At 37.4% G+C, this 15,086-nt stretch overlaps 1 protein-coding gene across 9 annotated transcripts in view; it reads right to left on the bottom strand.

Annotated features, from left to right (window-relative positions):
* The window catches only part of LOC149813042 (uncharacterized), a 72,541-nt gene that overhangs the window by 35,625 nt on the left and 21,830 nt on the right, over positions 1-15,086 (bottom strand). For 6 of the 9 annotated variants that reach the window (XM_089990823.1, XM_089990816.1, XM_089990821.1 and 3 more), the window contains exons 3-5: positions 1,695-1,836; positions 1,351-1,614; positions 89-1,268 (exon numbers count right to left, since the gene is read on the bottom strand). In XM_089990823.1, coding sequence (XP_089846949.1) covers positions 89-1,268; positions 1,351-1,614; positions 1,695-1,836 — 1,586 coding nt within the window. Of the gene's footprint in view, positions 1-88; positions 1,269-1,350; positions 1,615-1,694; positions 1,837-2,155; positions 2,262-15,086 lie in introns of all 9 variants that reach the window. The other 3 variants (XM_089990819.1, XM_089990820.1, XM_089990824.1) reach the window with 2 other exon arrangements.

Here is a 15,086-nt window from a genome sequence, read left to right on the forward strand (position 1 = left end):
AATATCACTTTCAGAACAAGTAGATTAGTAGAAAGTATATTCCATAATGTATAAATATATGTGAAGAAATAGTTTGTTACACTCATACCAGTGTACCAGATAGTAGAAAGTATGAAATGCATGGGCCACAGTAAAAATTGCACAATATTCAAGGTGGTGCTGCAAGTTGACTCTAGAATAGTCCAAATGGCAAAGCAGACGCTCCATATTGTTTGGAAGCACACATTCCATATGGGAAGAATAAATCCAAATAGTTCAACAAGTGGATCTACAATTGGAGTGACCAGAACAGAAAACAGTGATCTGATAGCACGTGCAAGCAGAAGAAGCCATCTGACAACCTTCTCAAAGTTGTGTAAGAAAAGCATGGTACCCAAGTACTTAATCCTGGATACCATTTCCAAGGATTCTATCCAGTCAAAAAATGGCCCACATAACCGTGATGCAGCCAACTTCAGAACTGGTACATTCTTGTATAAATCATAAAATCCAACCAGGACTGTAATAATAGAAATCATAATATAAAAAGTTCTTGCTAATGGTCTCATCCATGGGCGATAGAACTGGCAAAATACTGGATATGACTGAAGAAATATAGCCCAAGATGGAAGGCCCGACTCCAATAAAGTAAGAAGCCGTAAATCAGACATAATTATTTGGCGCAGACTGAATGGAAGATTGCAATCATTAAACCTGAATAAAATGAAAGTATCCTTATATAGAGTAGCATCGAAAGCTAAAAAAAATTCATTCTCATGGCTAGTAGAATTAGTAAATTCATCAGATTTCCACAATGGGTCGCCAAGCATATCTTCAGTACCATAGTTTGCACTTTTTGTTATTTTTCTTCTTTTGCAAGGACTTGAAGAAGGCGTCATGAACAGATTATTACTATATGCCAACCCAACATTGTCGTCTCTGACACCACCAAAAAGATTTTCCACCACAGAGTCTTGTCCATCATAAGAGGTTTCATCATCATTGCTAGAACTTCCAACTGGAAGAACATCATGAGCATCATAAAAAACCTCTTTTTCAAAAGCCTCAATTAATAACTCATCCTGAAAAGTTGATTCATGGCTCAAACTAGGAGTTTCATGATCAGTAATAATATGTAAATTCAACATATCATTCAGATAATTTTTCAAAAGAATGATCTCAAATAATGTGCCAGAGAACCAGGAAGAAATGAAGTTACAAGCTTGTTCCACACTATCAAATTCCCACTTCTTCATGTAGCAAACCTCCAAAGCAAGAGATGTATTAGTCTGGATAGAAAAGAATATCACTTAGAATAATTGTAAAGCCACATATGATGAAAGATGTAGATTTGTTAAGGATGAGAAAAACCTGAAGCTCATTCAAATAGTTAATGCCACGCACATTCTTCCATTCTACTTCAAATAATATAAAGCCATAAAGTGTTTGGTGCAACTGATTCACTGGAAGCAAGGTATTTTTATGATTAACTGCAGCATAAATTAGAGAAAACCATCTTTTCAATTTCACTTCCTTGCTAGAGCTGGGTTTGGAGCTACCCCTCAAGTGAGGCTTTCTTCCAAAATCCTTCCTCTCCCTCCTTGCTCGGGTATTAGCAAAGGGAGATGACCTTGACTGTACATTAATGTTTAATAAAAATTGACATTCAGTGTCGTGATAACCAAAAGCATTGTATGCTTAAAAGTTTGATTTACCTTTGTAACCATTAATTGCCATAATTGTGCATGTTTTGGATGCTTTTTCATCAACCATGGCCGATTGTCCACTAGGATAAAAAGCTTTTCACTTTCAGGTGCTAAGAACAAAGTGAGAGTCGAAAGGTAAGACTGTAAATCCCTGGAAAATACAACACATATTCAGGGAATAAATCATCTTCGCCTCAGATGTTCAATTTTCTGATGATATAACTGATGCATCTGATATCGCAAATGACATAAAATATCATGTCTCGGTATGTGTCTAGATCTCTGTATAGATGAAGCAAAAGCTTAGCCAGTGGAAGAAGAATGGAACGGAACAAGCACTTTAAAAGCATGAAGGGTGAAAATCCAAGCACTCAGTAATGAGGAACTATTTCCAACTCATATTTCAACTAGAACACAAGCTTACAAGTAATACATTGCTAATGCCTAAAAGATAAGTTCAAGAATCATACATTGGTAAGTGATACTCAAAGTTCTTTCATAATGTGGTATCATCCAGGAAAAAGTGTAACAAGATCCAGTGCCTAACGTATATTGGCTCTCCATGTTCAGCATAACCTAAAAGTGGCAAACTTGAAGCACCATGAACATTTTGAAGTTTGGCAAGGGACAAAAACCAGTCATAATGAGCTATTTTACTTCTTTTAACAATTCAGCCTTATGGATGAAGAGGAAAGTAAATTGCATTTAAATAACTCAAAGAGAATAAGGCTTTCAAGTTTTACAAATTGTACTTAATAATCTCTTGGTATTATGATCCACAAAGAATTCAATGCTAGGGAAATTGCTCCATTCATGTGATTTCCGTTAGCCATTCTGCACAAGGTTATTACAAAAGTACTAGCTGAAAGACCAAAGAGAGCTCCAACAAAAATAATCTTTAGGCAGCATTTGATACACTGAACACATGGGATGGGACACACTCGTTTGAACAAGTATCTCGAACAAATGAGTCGCAACACCTAGGGGTACGACTCTATTGTCCCGAACAGCAAGGAGTCAAGTACGGCAGAAGAGGCCTAATAGTCCCTTCCATTTTTGTGAAGTATTTGCTCCCACCAAGGAGCCCACATGGAAAGGGACGCAACAGTCTGCACTGACTGTTGCTTCCTTTGATTCAAATGTCCCTTAATGAACAAGGTGCTTTTCTTGATGGATGAAACATTATGGAGGATATGGTGGCACTACTCAAAACCTTGTAAAATAAACAGAAATAAGAATCCTTCAATCGATATTAAAAAATCAGTGGAGAGACACATAATTAGCAGGATTTTTTCACGTCAATATGATGTGTTTGAAGTGGCAAGGTGTTCCACTCTTGCCTGCCTATTATAAAAAGATGATCTTCTTGCTTCCCCAATGGAATTACATTGTGGCTTGCTCTCTCCCACCGATACAGGGTTTTTCCCAGCATGTTGACCTGGAAAATCCAAGTTGGTGGTGGTTATTCCTGTCAGATTGACTGCTCCATGTGCTACCTACTTTGTAGTTGGGACAAGTAGTCTATCTTTGTGGTTGAAAGAGTCACTCGCCTCTTGATGGATCTCAGTTTGTTCCTACAATGTCAGTAATGGAGGGGTCAGAAATAGAAGTGTGCCGCTGATGGTGGTGCAGTTGGTACCAGCACTGCTGATCATGGAAGCAATGATACTGAGACTACTTGGTATTGGGCACAGACCATGGGCTGTCCCATATTGTCTGTTGCAAATCCAGATTTTCCTCCTCTGGACGATAACGGGAGAAAGTCCATCTTTATTCCTAAGCAGTTTTATGAAGAGAGGATGAAACGTTTTTCTCATTCTCTGGTGTGCAAATTGGATACAAGGCCCATGGAAGGGATTAGTATGTTAGTAAACTTATCAAATATTGGAAGATTGCTTGTAAGCCTAATTTTGCTACTTTAATCAACAGTGATTTCTTGGTGAGATCCTTACTTGTGGACAGAGACTTTCCATACTGCGGTGTATGTGATAAATAGGCTGCCTATGTGTATTCTTCGGAACAAGTCTCCCTATTATGTGTTGTTTGGAGAGCGTCCTGATTATGATGCTTTAAAGGCATATGGGTGTACAAGTTATGTCAACGTGGATAAGAGTCTTAGAAGTAAATTTGATGATAAAGCCATAGCATGCAGATTTGTTGGATATGCTGATAGTTATGATGGTTATAGATGTAATGATCCCTTAAAGAGATGCATTTGTATTTCTAGAAATGTAGTGTTTGATGAAAATTTTTTCCAGAATGTTTCTTTGGATACAATGCAGGAAAAATGACTGACAGGATCGAAGTTTACCAACCATGGCTGAGTGTTGAGTTGTTTCCTAGCATTCCTTCTTCATATGATGTTCGAGACTTCACCCATAATCAGCATGTTCCTTCAGTGGAACAACTAAGGCAAGATGAAGTCACAGCCTCTATTGTGGGGCACAGAGATATACTAATTAGGGAGGCTCCAGGGATGTGACAACAACATTCATGATGGACAACAACAAAATAAAGATTTGAATGAACAATCAGATGTTGATGGACAGATTTTGAGAAAGACCACAAGAATCCATCATCCGATTGACAGATGGGTCAGTTATGAGAGTTTAGTCGAGATCACGGAGTCTTTATTGTGGAAATTGAGAAGCATCAAGAACCGAGATCTTTTGTAGACGCATGTAAAAATAATAGATGGGTAGAGGCCATGAATGAGGAAATGAAAGCTTTGAATGAGTGTCAAACATGGGAAATTGTGAAGAGATCAAAGGATAAAAATGTTGTCGGATCGAAATGGGTATTCAAGATTAAATACAAACCAGATTGAAGCATTAAAAGATATAAGGCACGACTCGTAGCAAAAAGCTTCACTCAGGAGTATGGATTGGATTTTAAGAAAATCTTTAGCCCTATAGTGAAGATGAAAACCATAAGAACCATATTGTCTATTGCCCCTAAATTATGACCGGTCGTTGAATCAACTAGATGTGAAGAATGTTTTTCTTCATGGTCTTCTTAAATAAGTGTATATGGAGTGGCCACCCAGTTTCAATGAAAAGGATCCTGCATCACACTTATACAAGCTAAAACAAGCACCAAGGTTTTTGTTTGAAAGTTTCTTTGATGCAATTTAAAGGCATGGTTTTAAAAGGTCAGCGTTGGATGACTCATTATTTATATACAGAGATGTGGACAGGATTACTTTGTTGTTTATTTATGTGGATGATCATAGTCACATGGAGTTGTGAAAAGCATATTTAGGAAATCAAACTTCTTGGCCGAAGGTTTCAAATGAACTATTTAGGCAGATTGAAGTATTTTATTGGTATAGAGGTTAATCATAGAGGAAACACGCTTATTCTGACACAGCATAAATATACTAGATTTATTGACTAAGACAAGAATAAAGGAGTGTAAGCCTTCACCAACTCTTACCTCTTAACTGAAAGTTAAGCACAAATATGGAGAGATTTTATGAGGATACCTCTAGATACAAGCATATAGTAGGTATACTGCAATATCTCACTTTTACCAGTCTTACTACTGTTTATGCAGTAAATCAGGTTTCCCAATTTATGCAAGAACCTCGAACGGAACACATGGAAACAGTCAAAAGGGATCCTTAAGTATTTGAAAGGAACAGTTGGAGATAGGTTGGTATATATTAAAAAGTCTCAAAATAAATATGTGCTTTCTGTTATGGAATTTTCTAATGCAAATTGGGTAGGAGATTTTAATGAAAGAAAATTAGTTTTAGGCTATTGTGTGTATATTGGTGAAAATGTGGTCTTGAGCAGTAAAAAAAACAAAAGGTTGTAGCTAGATCTGTAATGAAATATGCAAAAATACAAAATAAGGGCTTACAATATCATAAGCACAAAGTGCACATGCACCTACATAAGTCCAACTAAGGGACAATACAAGAGCACAAAGGCAATACACAAGCACTAAGTGCATTCAAGACAACAAAAAATTTAAAAGAGAAACACAAGAACATAAAAGATATATATTTTATTAAGCATAAATGCTTAAGAGAAGCATTAAAGAACAAGAGAGGGGTTCACCCCTTATTTATACACAAGAGGTAGTCTCAAATAGAGTTGTTGGACTGTTCCAACAACTATAAATATAGTTGTCGGACTGTTTCCAACAGCTCTATTGACTAGTCCAAAAAGAACCCAACAACTCTATTTGGTCAAAGACCAAATAGTCCCTATAAAAATAGAAAAGGGCAGAAAGAACAAAATAAAGTAAAAGTACTAATGAGCACAACCTATTATAAGGACTGAAATAACCAAAATATCCCTAATGGGTATTTACCTATTGTTAAATTATGTAATCAACCATGTAATCTAATATATATATATTTGATATATATAAGGTAATACATATACATATATTAATATATATGTATATGTATCTACTTATTATATATATCAAATATATATTTTTTCATATTGTTTAGCCGTAGGGGTAGTTTAGTCTTTTTACACATTCGTTTTGGAATATGTTTTGTAATTATTTTTTTCTTTTTCTTTTTAATTTATTTATTATTTCTTTTATTATTTCTTTTTGTAAAAGGTAGGATGTACCTTGGAGGGGCCCACCATCTAGTCGTTGGGCCCCTTCCAACGGTCACATTTGTGACCATTGGAGGGGCTCCAACGACTAGAAGTGGAGCCCCTCCAAGGCCTCCACCTCCTCTATTTAAAGGAGCTCTCCCCTTGTGTATTCTTAAGGCTTTGGGAATATTGCCCAAGCTTATTTTCTTAATGCTTATGATTCTTGTGTATGCATTTGCGCATTTGTGAGTTTGTATTGTGCTTGTGTGCACAAGTGTCTCAAGTGTTCTTATTGTGCTTATGTGCACGTATTTATTTCCAAGAATATTGTAATATTGATCCTCGTATCTTGTTGGAGATACTTTTACATGATATCAGAGCCTCGTTGAAGAAGGAGAATCGTGTGTATCCTCATTTTTTAGTGTCTCGGAAATCGTGCCTTCAAGATTTTGAAGATTGAAGTAAATCATCCTTCTTGGGCAATATTTTAGAAGCTTCTCTTGTCAAGAAAGACGTGAAAAACTTTTGAGGTACGTGGTTTTTCCTCATCTTCTATCCTCTCTAATGGGCGAAAAAGACTCACTTCTCCCTTGGTTTTAAACTTAGTGGTTCGAACTATCATGTTTCGGCCGGCAATATGAAAGCTCGTATCAAAGGAAAGGGCCTTTGGGGTTATGTTCAAGGTTCAATACCGGAACCTGAACCCAAACTTACAATCATTGAAAAAGGGGATATTAAGATTCTTGAAGGGGAAGATAGACAAAAAACCCTAGAAGATTATTCAAAAAAGCATGATGAGTGGGAGATGAAGAACTTCAAAATCTTGTCTTGGATTTTTTCATCCGTAGAAACCAAGATCAACGCCAACATCATTAAGTTTAAAAAGGCCTCTGAAGCTTGGTTGTACCTTGAAAAAATTTATACTTCAAGGGATTTATCACACAAGTATTACCTTCAAAAGAGAGCATTGACCCTTCAACAAAACGATATATCTATTCAGGAATATTTTGTCGAACTACCTTCTATTTGGGACGAGCTAGCTATGCTCGAACCAAAATAGAGCGGAGAAGCAATCGAATTAAGACACAAACAACTAGAAGAAGATCGATTCTTCAATTTTCTAAATGGACTTAGACCCGAATTTGAACAAATTCAGTCCTCTCTTCTATCCGCCTTCACATCTACATCTCCCTCTATTGAAAATATAATCACTAAGCTAAGTGGTAAGGAAACCCGTATGGGGATTAGTAAGAACAATCCTAGCATCCTTGCTACCTCTTCTTCTCAAGATGATTGTGAAGGGGTAAATGTCGTGTCAAGACCTGAGAATAATATGAAGGCCTACAAACCTCCTCATTTCAAAAATCAAGGTCAAGGAGGAAATGATCGATATGGCAAAAGAGACTATAGCAAATTAACTTGTCATTTTTGTAAAGAACCCGGGCATATCAAACCCATTTGCCCCAAATGGAAGAAAATACTTGCTGCAGCTATGGCATCCCAACCAGAGGAACGACCATCTTCATCAAATGGGCCTCTTTCCCTTCAACAAATTGTGGATGCTCTACAAACTCTTCTCAAGGCAGGCATTTCCGGAGCCGCTATGTCATCCTCTTCATCTCCCGGTAAGACATCTTGGCTCCTAGATTCTGGTGCATCTTTTCACATGACTCCAAGTGTTTGTTCCCTTTCCGATTTTTCTAAAAATTCTCTTCCATCTTTTGTCTCAACGGCGGATGGAACACCTCTTGAAATTAAAGGAATAGGCAATTTTGAAAAACAAGATTTCTTTGTTCCAAAAATTCGTCTTATACCAAAACTAAACTTAAATTTACTTTCGGTCTCTCAACTCTCGGACTATGGTTGCGATATAAAATTCTCTTCTAATAAATGTTGGATACAGGATCGTCAGTCCGAGAAGTTGATTGGGGAAGGCTCTAGGAGAGGAGACCTCTACTATGTTGATTTTCTCCAAATTCCCAAGAACCAATTGTGTAATGTTGCTCAAAACAAAGATATTCATGTATGGCATAAGAGACTGGGGCATCCCAACATTGTTAAAATCTCTTATTTGCCTTTTATTAAGCATCTTTGTAATGAGAATTTTGTATGTAATGAATGTATTCTTGGGAAAATGAAAAGTCTACCGTTTACTCAAAGATCCATGTTTACAACAAAATCTTTTGAAATTGTTCACTCCGATGTATGGGGACCGGATCCTGTGATATCTAAAGGAAGATTCTCATACTATGTTATTTTTGTGGACGATTACACTAGATTTTGTTGGATATATTTTCTTAAATATAAACATGAAGTTTTTTCAATTTTTAAAACATTTCATATACAACAACAACAACAACAACTACTACGCCTTCATCCCAAAACAATTGGGGTCAGCGATATGAACCAAAAAAGAAATTCATTTTGGGTCTTCCACATGAATCCTTTTCCTCCAATCATTTCTATCCAACGCCATGTCCTCGGTGAGGTTCAAAGCATTCATATCCTTTCCTATCATCTCCATCCAAGTCTTCCTAGGCCTACCCCGACCTCTTTTAACTAATATATTTTCCCATTTCTCCATCCTTCTAACTGGAGCATCATTAGGCCTTCGCCGAATATGTCCAAACCACCGTAAACGATTCTCTCGCATCTTATTTTCAATGGGTGCAACACCTACCTTCTTACGTATCTCTTCGTTCCGAATCTTATCTTTTATTGTATTTCCACACATCCATCTAAGCATCCGCATCTCAGCTACACTCATTTTTTGAATATGATGTCTCTTGGCAGCCCAACATTCCGTACCATATAGTAAAGCGGGTCTAATAGTCGTCCTATAAAACTTTCCCTTCAACCGCAATGGCATTCTACGATCGCACAGCACTCCAGTAGCACTTTTCCATTTCATCCACCCAACCTTTATCCTATGATTTACATCTCCATCAATTTCTCCATACTTTTGAATGATGGATCCCAAATATTTGAAATAATCATTCACCGGTATATCTTGCTCACCAAGCTTCACTACACTCCCATCACTACTTCGTTGCTTACTAAACCGACATTCCATATATTCAGTCTTACTCTTACTCAACTTAAAACCTCTAGCTTCCAATGTCTGTCTCCATAATTCTAACTTAGCATTAACCCCAGCTCTAGACTCATCAATCAAAACAATATCATCAGCAAACAACATACACCACGGTACATTTTCTTGAATTGATCTCGTAAGCTCATCCATCACTATTGCAAATAGGAAAGGGCTTAAAGCAGATCCTTGATGTAACCCAACCGTTATCGGGAAATTGGTTGTCACCCCTCCACAAGTGCGGACATTGGTTACTACTCCTTCATACATATCTTTAATTATACTAATGTACTTGAGAGAAACACCTTTCTTCATCATTGTCCACCAGAGAACGTCCCTAGGTACTCTATCGTATGCCTTCTCTAAATCAATAAAAACCATATGCAAATCTTTGTTCCTCTCTCTATATCTTTCAATAAGTTGTCTAAGAAGATGTATAGCTTCCATAGTTGATCTTCCAGGCATAAAACCAAATTGATTCTCCGATATCATGACAACCTTCCTCAACCTAGACTCAATCACCCTCTCCCAAAGTTTCATAGTATGACTCATGAGTTTTATACCACGATAGTTTGTGCAATCTTGTATATCACCCTTATTCTTATATAAAGGCACCAAAGTACTCTTCCTCCACTCATTAGGCATCTTATTTGTTCGCCAAATCAAGTTAAAAAGATTTGTCAACCATTCTAAACCTTTCTCTCCCAAGCATTTCCAAGCCTCGATAGGTATACCATCTGGGCCAACTGCCCTTCTTGATTTCATTTTCTTCAAAGCCTCTGCAATTTCTTTCTTTTGAATCTTGCGCATGAAGTCACGATTTATCTCATGAAAAGGAATGGAGAAGTCTCCAAGATCTTGAGCATGACTATCATTAAATAGCTTATCAAAATAATCTTTCCATCTCTCCTTAATCTCCTCATCTTTGACTAAAACCCTTTGCGTTTCATCTTTGATACATCTAACCATACCCAAATCCTTCGATTTCCTATCTCTCATCTTTGCAAGCCTATAAATATCCTTCTCGCCTTCTTTGGTATCCAACTTGTCATAAACCTCCTTATATACCTTAGCCCTCGCGTTTCGAACAACGTTTTTAGCTTCCTTCTTTGCTATCATATACTTCTCCAAATTCTCATTATCACGACTCTTACTTAGATTTCTATAACACTCTCTTTTAACCTTAATAGCTAATTTGACATCCTCGTTCCACCATGATGTATCCTTACCTAGTGGTGCACCGCCTTTAGACTCACCCAATACCTCCTTAGCTACTTTTCTCATACCACCCGCTATCTTATTCCACATTGATTCTGAATCCTCCTCGAGACACCAATCAACTTCCTTAACTACCTGCTCTACAAACATTCCTTGTTTAGCTCCTTTCAGTGCCCACCACTTAATTCTAGGATCTATCCTATGTCTATCCCTTTTGCGGCATTGTCTAATTCTAAGATCTAAAATTAAGACTCTATGTTGTGTAGCTACACTTTCTCCTGGTATAACCTTACAATCGATGCAACAACCCCTATCTCTCTTTCTAAGTAGGAAAAAATCTATCTGACTCGTATTAACCCCACTTTTAAATGTTACTAGGTGAGACTCCCTCTTCCTAAACCAAGTGTTTGCTAAGATCATATCATAGGACAAACAAAAATCTAAAATCCTTTCTCCACTTTCATTTCTTTCTCCTATACCATAGCCTCCATGGATATTCTCAAATCCATCCCTACTAATGCCTACATGTCCATTAAGGTCACCGCCGATGAAAAGTTTTTCTCCATAAGATGTCTCTTGTACTACTCCATCTAAATCTTCCCAAAATTGATGCTTAAAGGAATCATCTAAACCTACTTGAGGTGCATAAACACTAATAATATTAATAATATCCGTACCTAATACTAATTTAATAAGTAAAATTCTATCACCCTTCCTACGGACCTCAACTACATTATCTATAAACTGACGACTCATAACAATCCCTACTCCATTCCTATTCCTATTTATTCCTGTATACCAAATCTTATATCCCCAAGGTTCTATCACTTTAGCTTTCTCACCTACCCATTTGGTCTCTTGAAGACATAAAATATCAATCTTTCTCCTACACATAACATCTACTAACTCTACCAACTTACCAGTTAAAGACCCTATGTTCCAAGTGGCTAACCTAATTTTATGGTCTTGGACTAACTTCTTTACCCCCACCCGTCCAACAAAGTGAGGGAACCCTTGCCTATTTGACACCACACCCGGGCGCCGGTGTGACGCGTCGCTTCTGGGCGACGACCTAGCAACCCTTGCACATTTATCACTGCCTCCGGGCCTAGAGAGTACAGCGCGTCGCTCAGTAGGGAACGCCCCAACGAAATTCTCATATTGGTTCATTTTCATAGGATATGACAAAGTTTTTATGCTGGCTGTCACAGGCCTACCGCAACCCTCCTCCTTTATCCGGGCTTGGGACCGGCAGTGTATAACTACACAGGCGGAGTTTTTAAAAAACATTTCATATAATGGTTTTAAATCAATTCAATGGAAGTTTAAAAATTCTTAGAACTGACTCCGGTGGCGAATATCTTTCAAATGAATTCAAAAGTCATCTTGAAAGTCATGGTATTCTTCATAAAAAATCTTGTCCAAAAACCCCATAACAGAATGGGTTGGCTGAGCGAAAGCACAGGCATATCATTGAAACAACTAGAACCTTGCTCATTTCGCAGAATATTCCAAAAAGACTCTGGGTTGAGGCGGCCCTTACATCGGTCTATCTCATAAATAGACTCCCGTCAAAAAATTTGAACAAGATTTCCCCATTTGAACGATTGTATGAGAAAGAACCTGATTATAGCAGGTTAAGGGTCTTTGGATGTAAATGTTTTGTCCTTACTGATGAAAATGGCAAACTCTCTACAAAGGCCATTTCTTGTGCCTTTCTTGGTTATTCTGAAACTCAAAAGGGTTTTCGATGTTATGACATTAAAAATGATAAACTATATGTTTCCAGAAATGTAAGATTTTTGGAAAATCTCAGTGGTTTTGAAAATCTTAAATCTATTAACGAGAATATAGACTATTCTTTTCTATTTGATCTTTTAACTGAAAGTGATGAGTCAAATCAGAATGACTCAAGTGATAATGAAACCAGGGAAATCAGTTTTGTGTCCTCTCCTTTTCATCAACCTGTCGATGAGAAACCGCATAGAGATCCTATAACCTATACTTATAGAGATAAAAATACTTTCAGAAGTGCCCTTGAAAGATATGATGATGCTGGTGGGACTGCTCCTCAAAGTGAGGAGAACCTTCGTAGGACCGAAAGACATAGGAAAACTCCTTCTAGGTTCATCTCATGAGTCTTTTTCACCTAAACATAGAGCATGTCTAAGCGTCATCATTCATTCTTACGTAGAACCTAGAAACTTCGAGGAAGCACGGAAATGTCCTGAATGGATAGCCGCAATGGATAATGAACTCGGAGCTCTGAGAAGAGCCAAGACATGGGAATTTCAAGACCTTCCTAAAGGTAAGAAAGCAATAGGGTGTAGATGGGTATTTAAGGTGAAAACTAAGAGTGATGGGTCCCTCGAGAGATATAAGGCCCGTCTGGTTGCAAAGGGGTATAGTCAAGAATATGGGATTGATTATGAAGAGACCTTTGCCCCGGTGGCTCGAATGGTCATTGTTTGATGTCTTATAATTGTTGCCTCAATCAACAAGTAGACCATCTATCAAATAGATGTTAAGAATGCATTTCTAAACGGAGATCTAAATGAAGAAGTGTATATGGATGCTCCTCCTGGAATGGAGACTCCTAAAGGAAAGGTGCTTCGCCTTCGAAAAGCACTTTATGGTTTAAAACAAGCCCCCAAGGCTTGGCATGATAGGTTTAATTCCGTAATGATAGAAAATGGTTTTTCATCCTGTTTTACTGATACTACTTTGTTTGTTAGAAAATCCAATGCAAGAATTGTCATCTTACTGTTGTATGTGGATGATATGCTCATAACTGGCAGTGACTCTAAAGGGGTTAAGAGCATAAAATCAATTTTAAAGGATAAGTTTGAAATGTCTGATCTGGGTTTTCTAACTTATTTTTTGGGTATTAAAGTTGCATACTCTCATAGAGGATATTTCTTATCTCAAACTAAGCTTGCTTCTGAGATCATTGACAGGTCAGGTATTACAGATGAAAAGGTTTGTGAAACTCCTGCTATAGTAGGAGCTAAAATGAAGATTGATGATGATGTTCCCCTTTTGGACCCAACTCCCTACAGACAGCTTGTCCGATCATTGATGTATCTGAGTATCACCAGACCAGATATCTCTCATGCAGTCCATACTGCAAGCCAGTTTCAGCATACACCAACATCGGTCCACATGAGTGTCATCTTACGAGTCGTAAGATACATAAAGGGTACTCTAAATAAGGGAGTTTTTCTGTCATCTTCTTCTAATTTAAAATTAATTGTTTATACTGACTCTGATTGGGGAGGTGACCCAAATAACCGTCACTCCACCACTGGTCTTTGTGTGTTCTTAGGAGACTCACTAATTTCGTGGAGATGTAAGAAGCAACAAAAAAGTTTCTTTATCCTCGACTGAAACTGAATATCGTGTCATGGCAACTACTACCATGGAAATTGTATGGATTCATCAGTTGCTAGAAGACGTGGGGATCACAATAGAAGGGTCCACCAAGTTGTGCTGTGACAACAAAAGTGCAATTTATATTGCGAAAAATCACACTTTTAATATGCGGACTAAACACATCGAGATGGACTGTCACTATGTTCGTGAGGTGTATCTCAAATGAGTCATTGACCTTCCATATGTCACGTCAGAATATCAGTTGGCAGATTTCTTCACTAAAGCTTTGTGTGCTCCGCACTTCAACTTCCTCCTTAGCAAACTCTCGGTCATCCTGCCCTAAGTTTGAGGGGGGGGGGGTTAAATTATGTAATCAACCATGTAATCTAATATATATATATATATTTGATATAAATAAGGTAATATATATACATATATTAATATATATGTATATGTATCTACTTATTATATATATCAAATATATATTTTTTCATATTGTTTAGCCGTATGGGTAGTTTAGTCTTTTTACACATTCTTTTTGGAATATGTTTTGTAATTATTTTTTCTTTTTCTTTTTAATTTATTTATTATTTCTTTTTATAAAAGGTAGGATGTACCTTGGAGGGGCCCACCATCTAGTCGTTGGGCCCCTTCCAACGGTCACATTTATGACCGTTGGAGGGGCTCCAACGACTAGAAGTGGAGCCCCTCCAAGGCCTCCACCTCCTCTATTTAAAGGGGCTCTCCCCTTGTGTATTCTTAAGGCTTTGGGAATATTGCCCAAGCTTATTTTCTTAATGCTTATGATTCTTGTGTATGCATTTGCGCATTTGTGAGTTTGTATTGTGCTTGTGTGCACAAGTGTCTCAAGTGTTCTTGTTGTGCTTATGTGCACGTATTTATTTCCAAGAATATTGTAATCTTGTTGGAGATACTTTTACACCTATATATATATATACAACTTAACACTCCCTCTCAAATTTATGGTGTGATATGCCGAAAGTTTAGAAATACAAAAAAAAATCAATGGGAAGGATCCAAGTCTTTAAGTGTCTTCAATGAAAATCTTCATCTTTATGAGATATAAGAGAATTTTGCAAATACAGGTCTTCAAATGTCTTTATTGATAATCATCCTCAAACGCCTTCATCGGCTATC

The sequence above is a fragment of the Nuphar pumila genome, chromosome 16 (assembly GCF_984573655.1).
Source record: "Nuphar pumila chromosome 16, dmNupPumi1.hap1.1, whole genome shotgun sequence".
NCBI classification, from domain to species: Eukaryota; Viridiplantae; Streptophyta; class Magnoliopsida; order Nymphaeales; family Nymphaeaceae; genus Nuphar; species Nuphar pumila.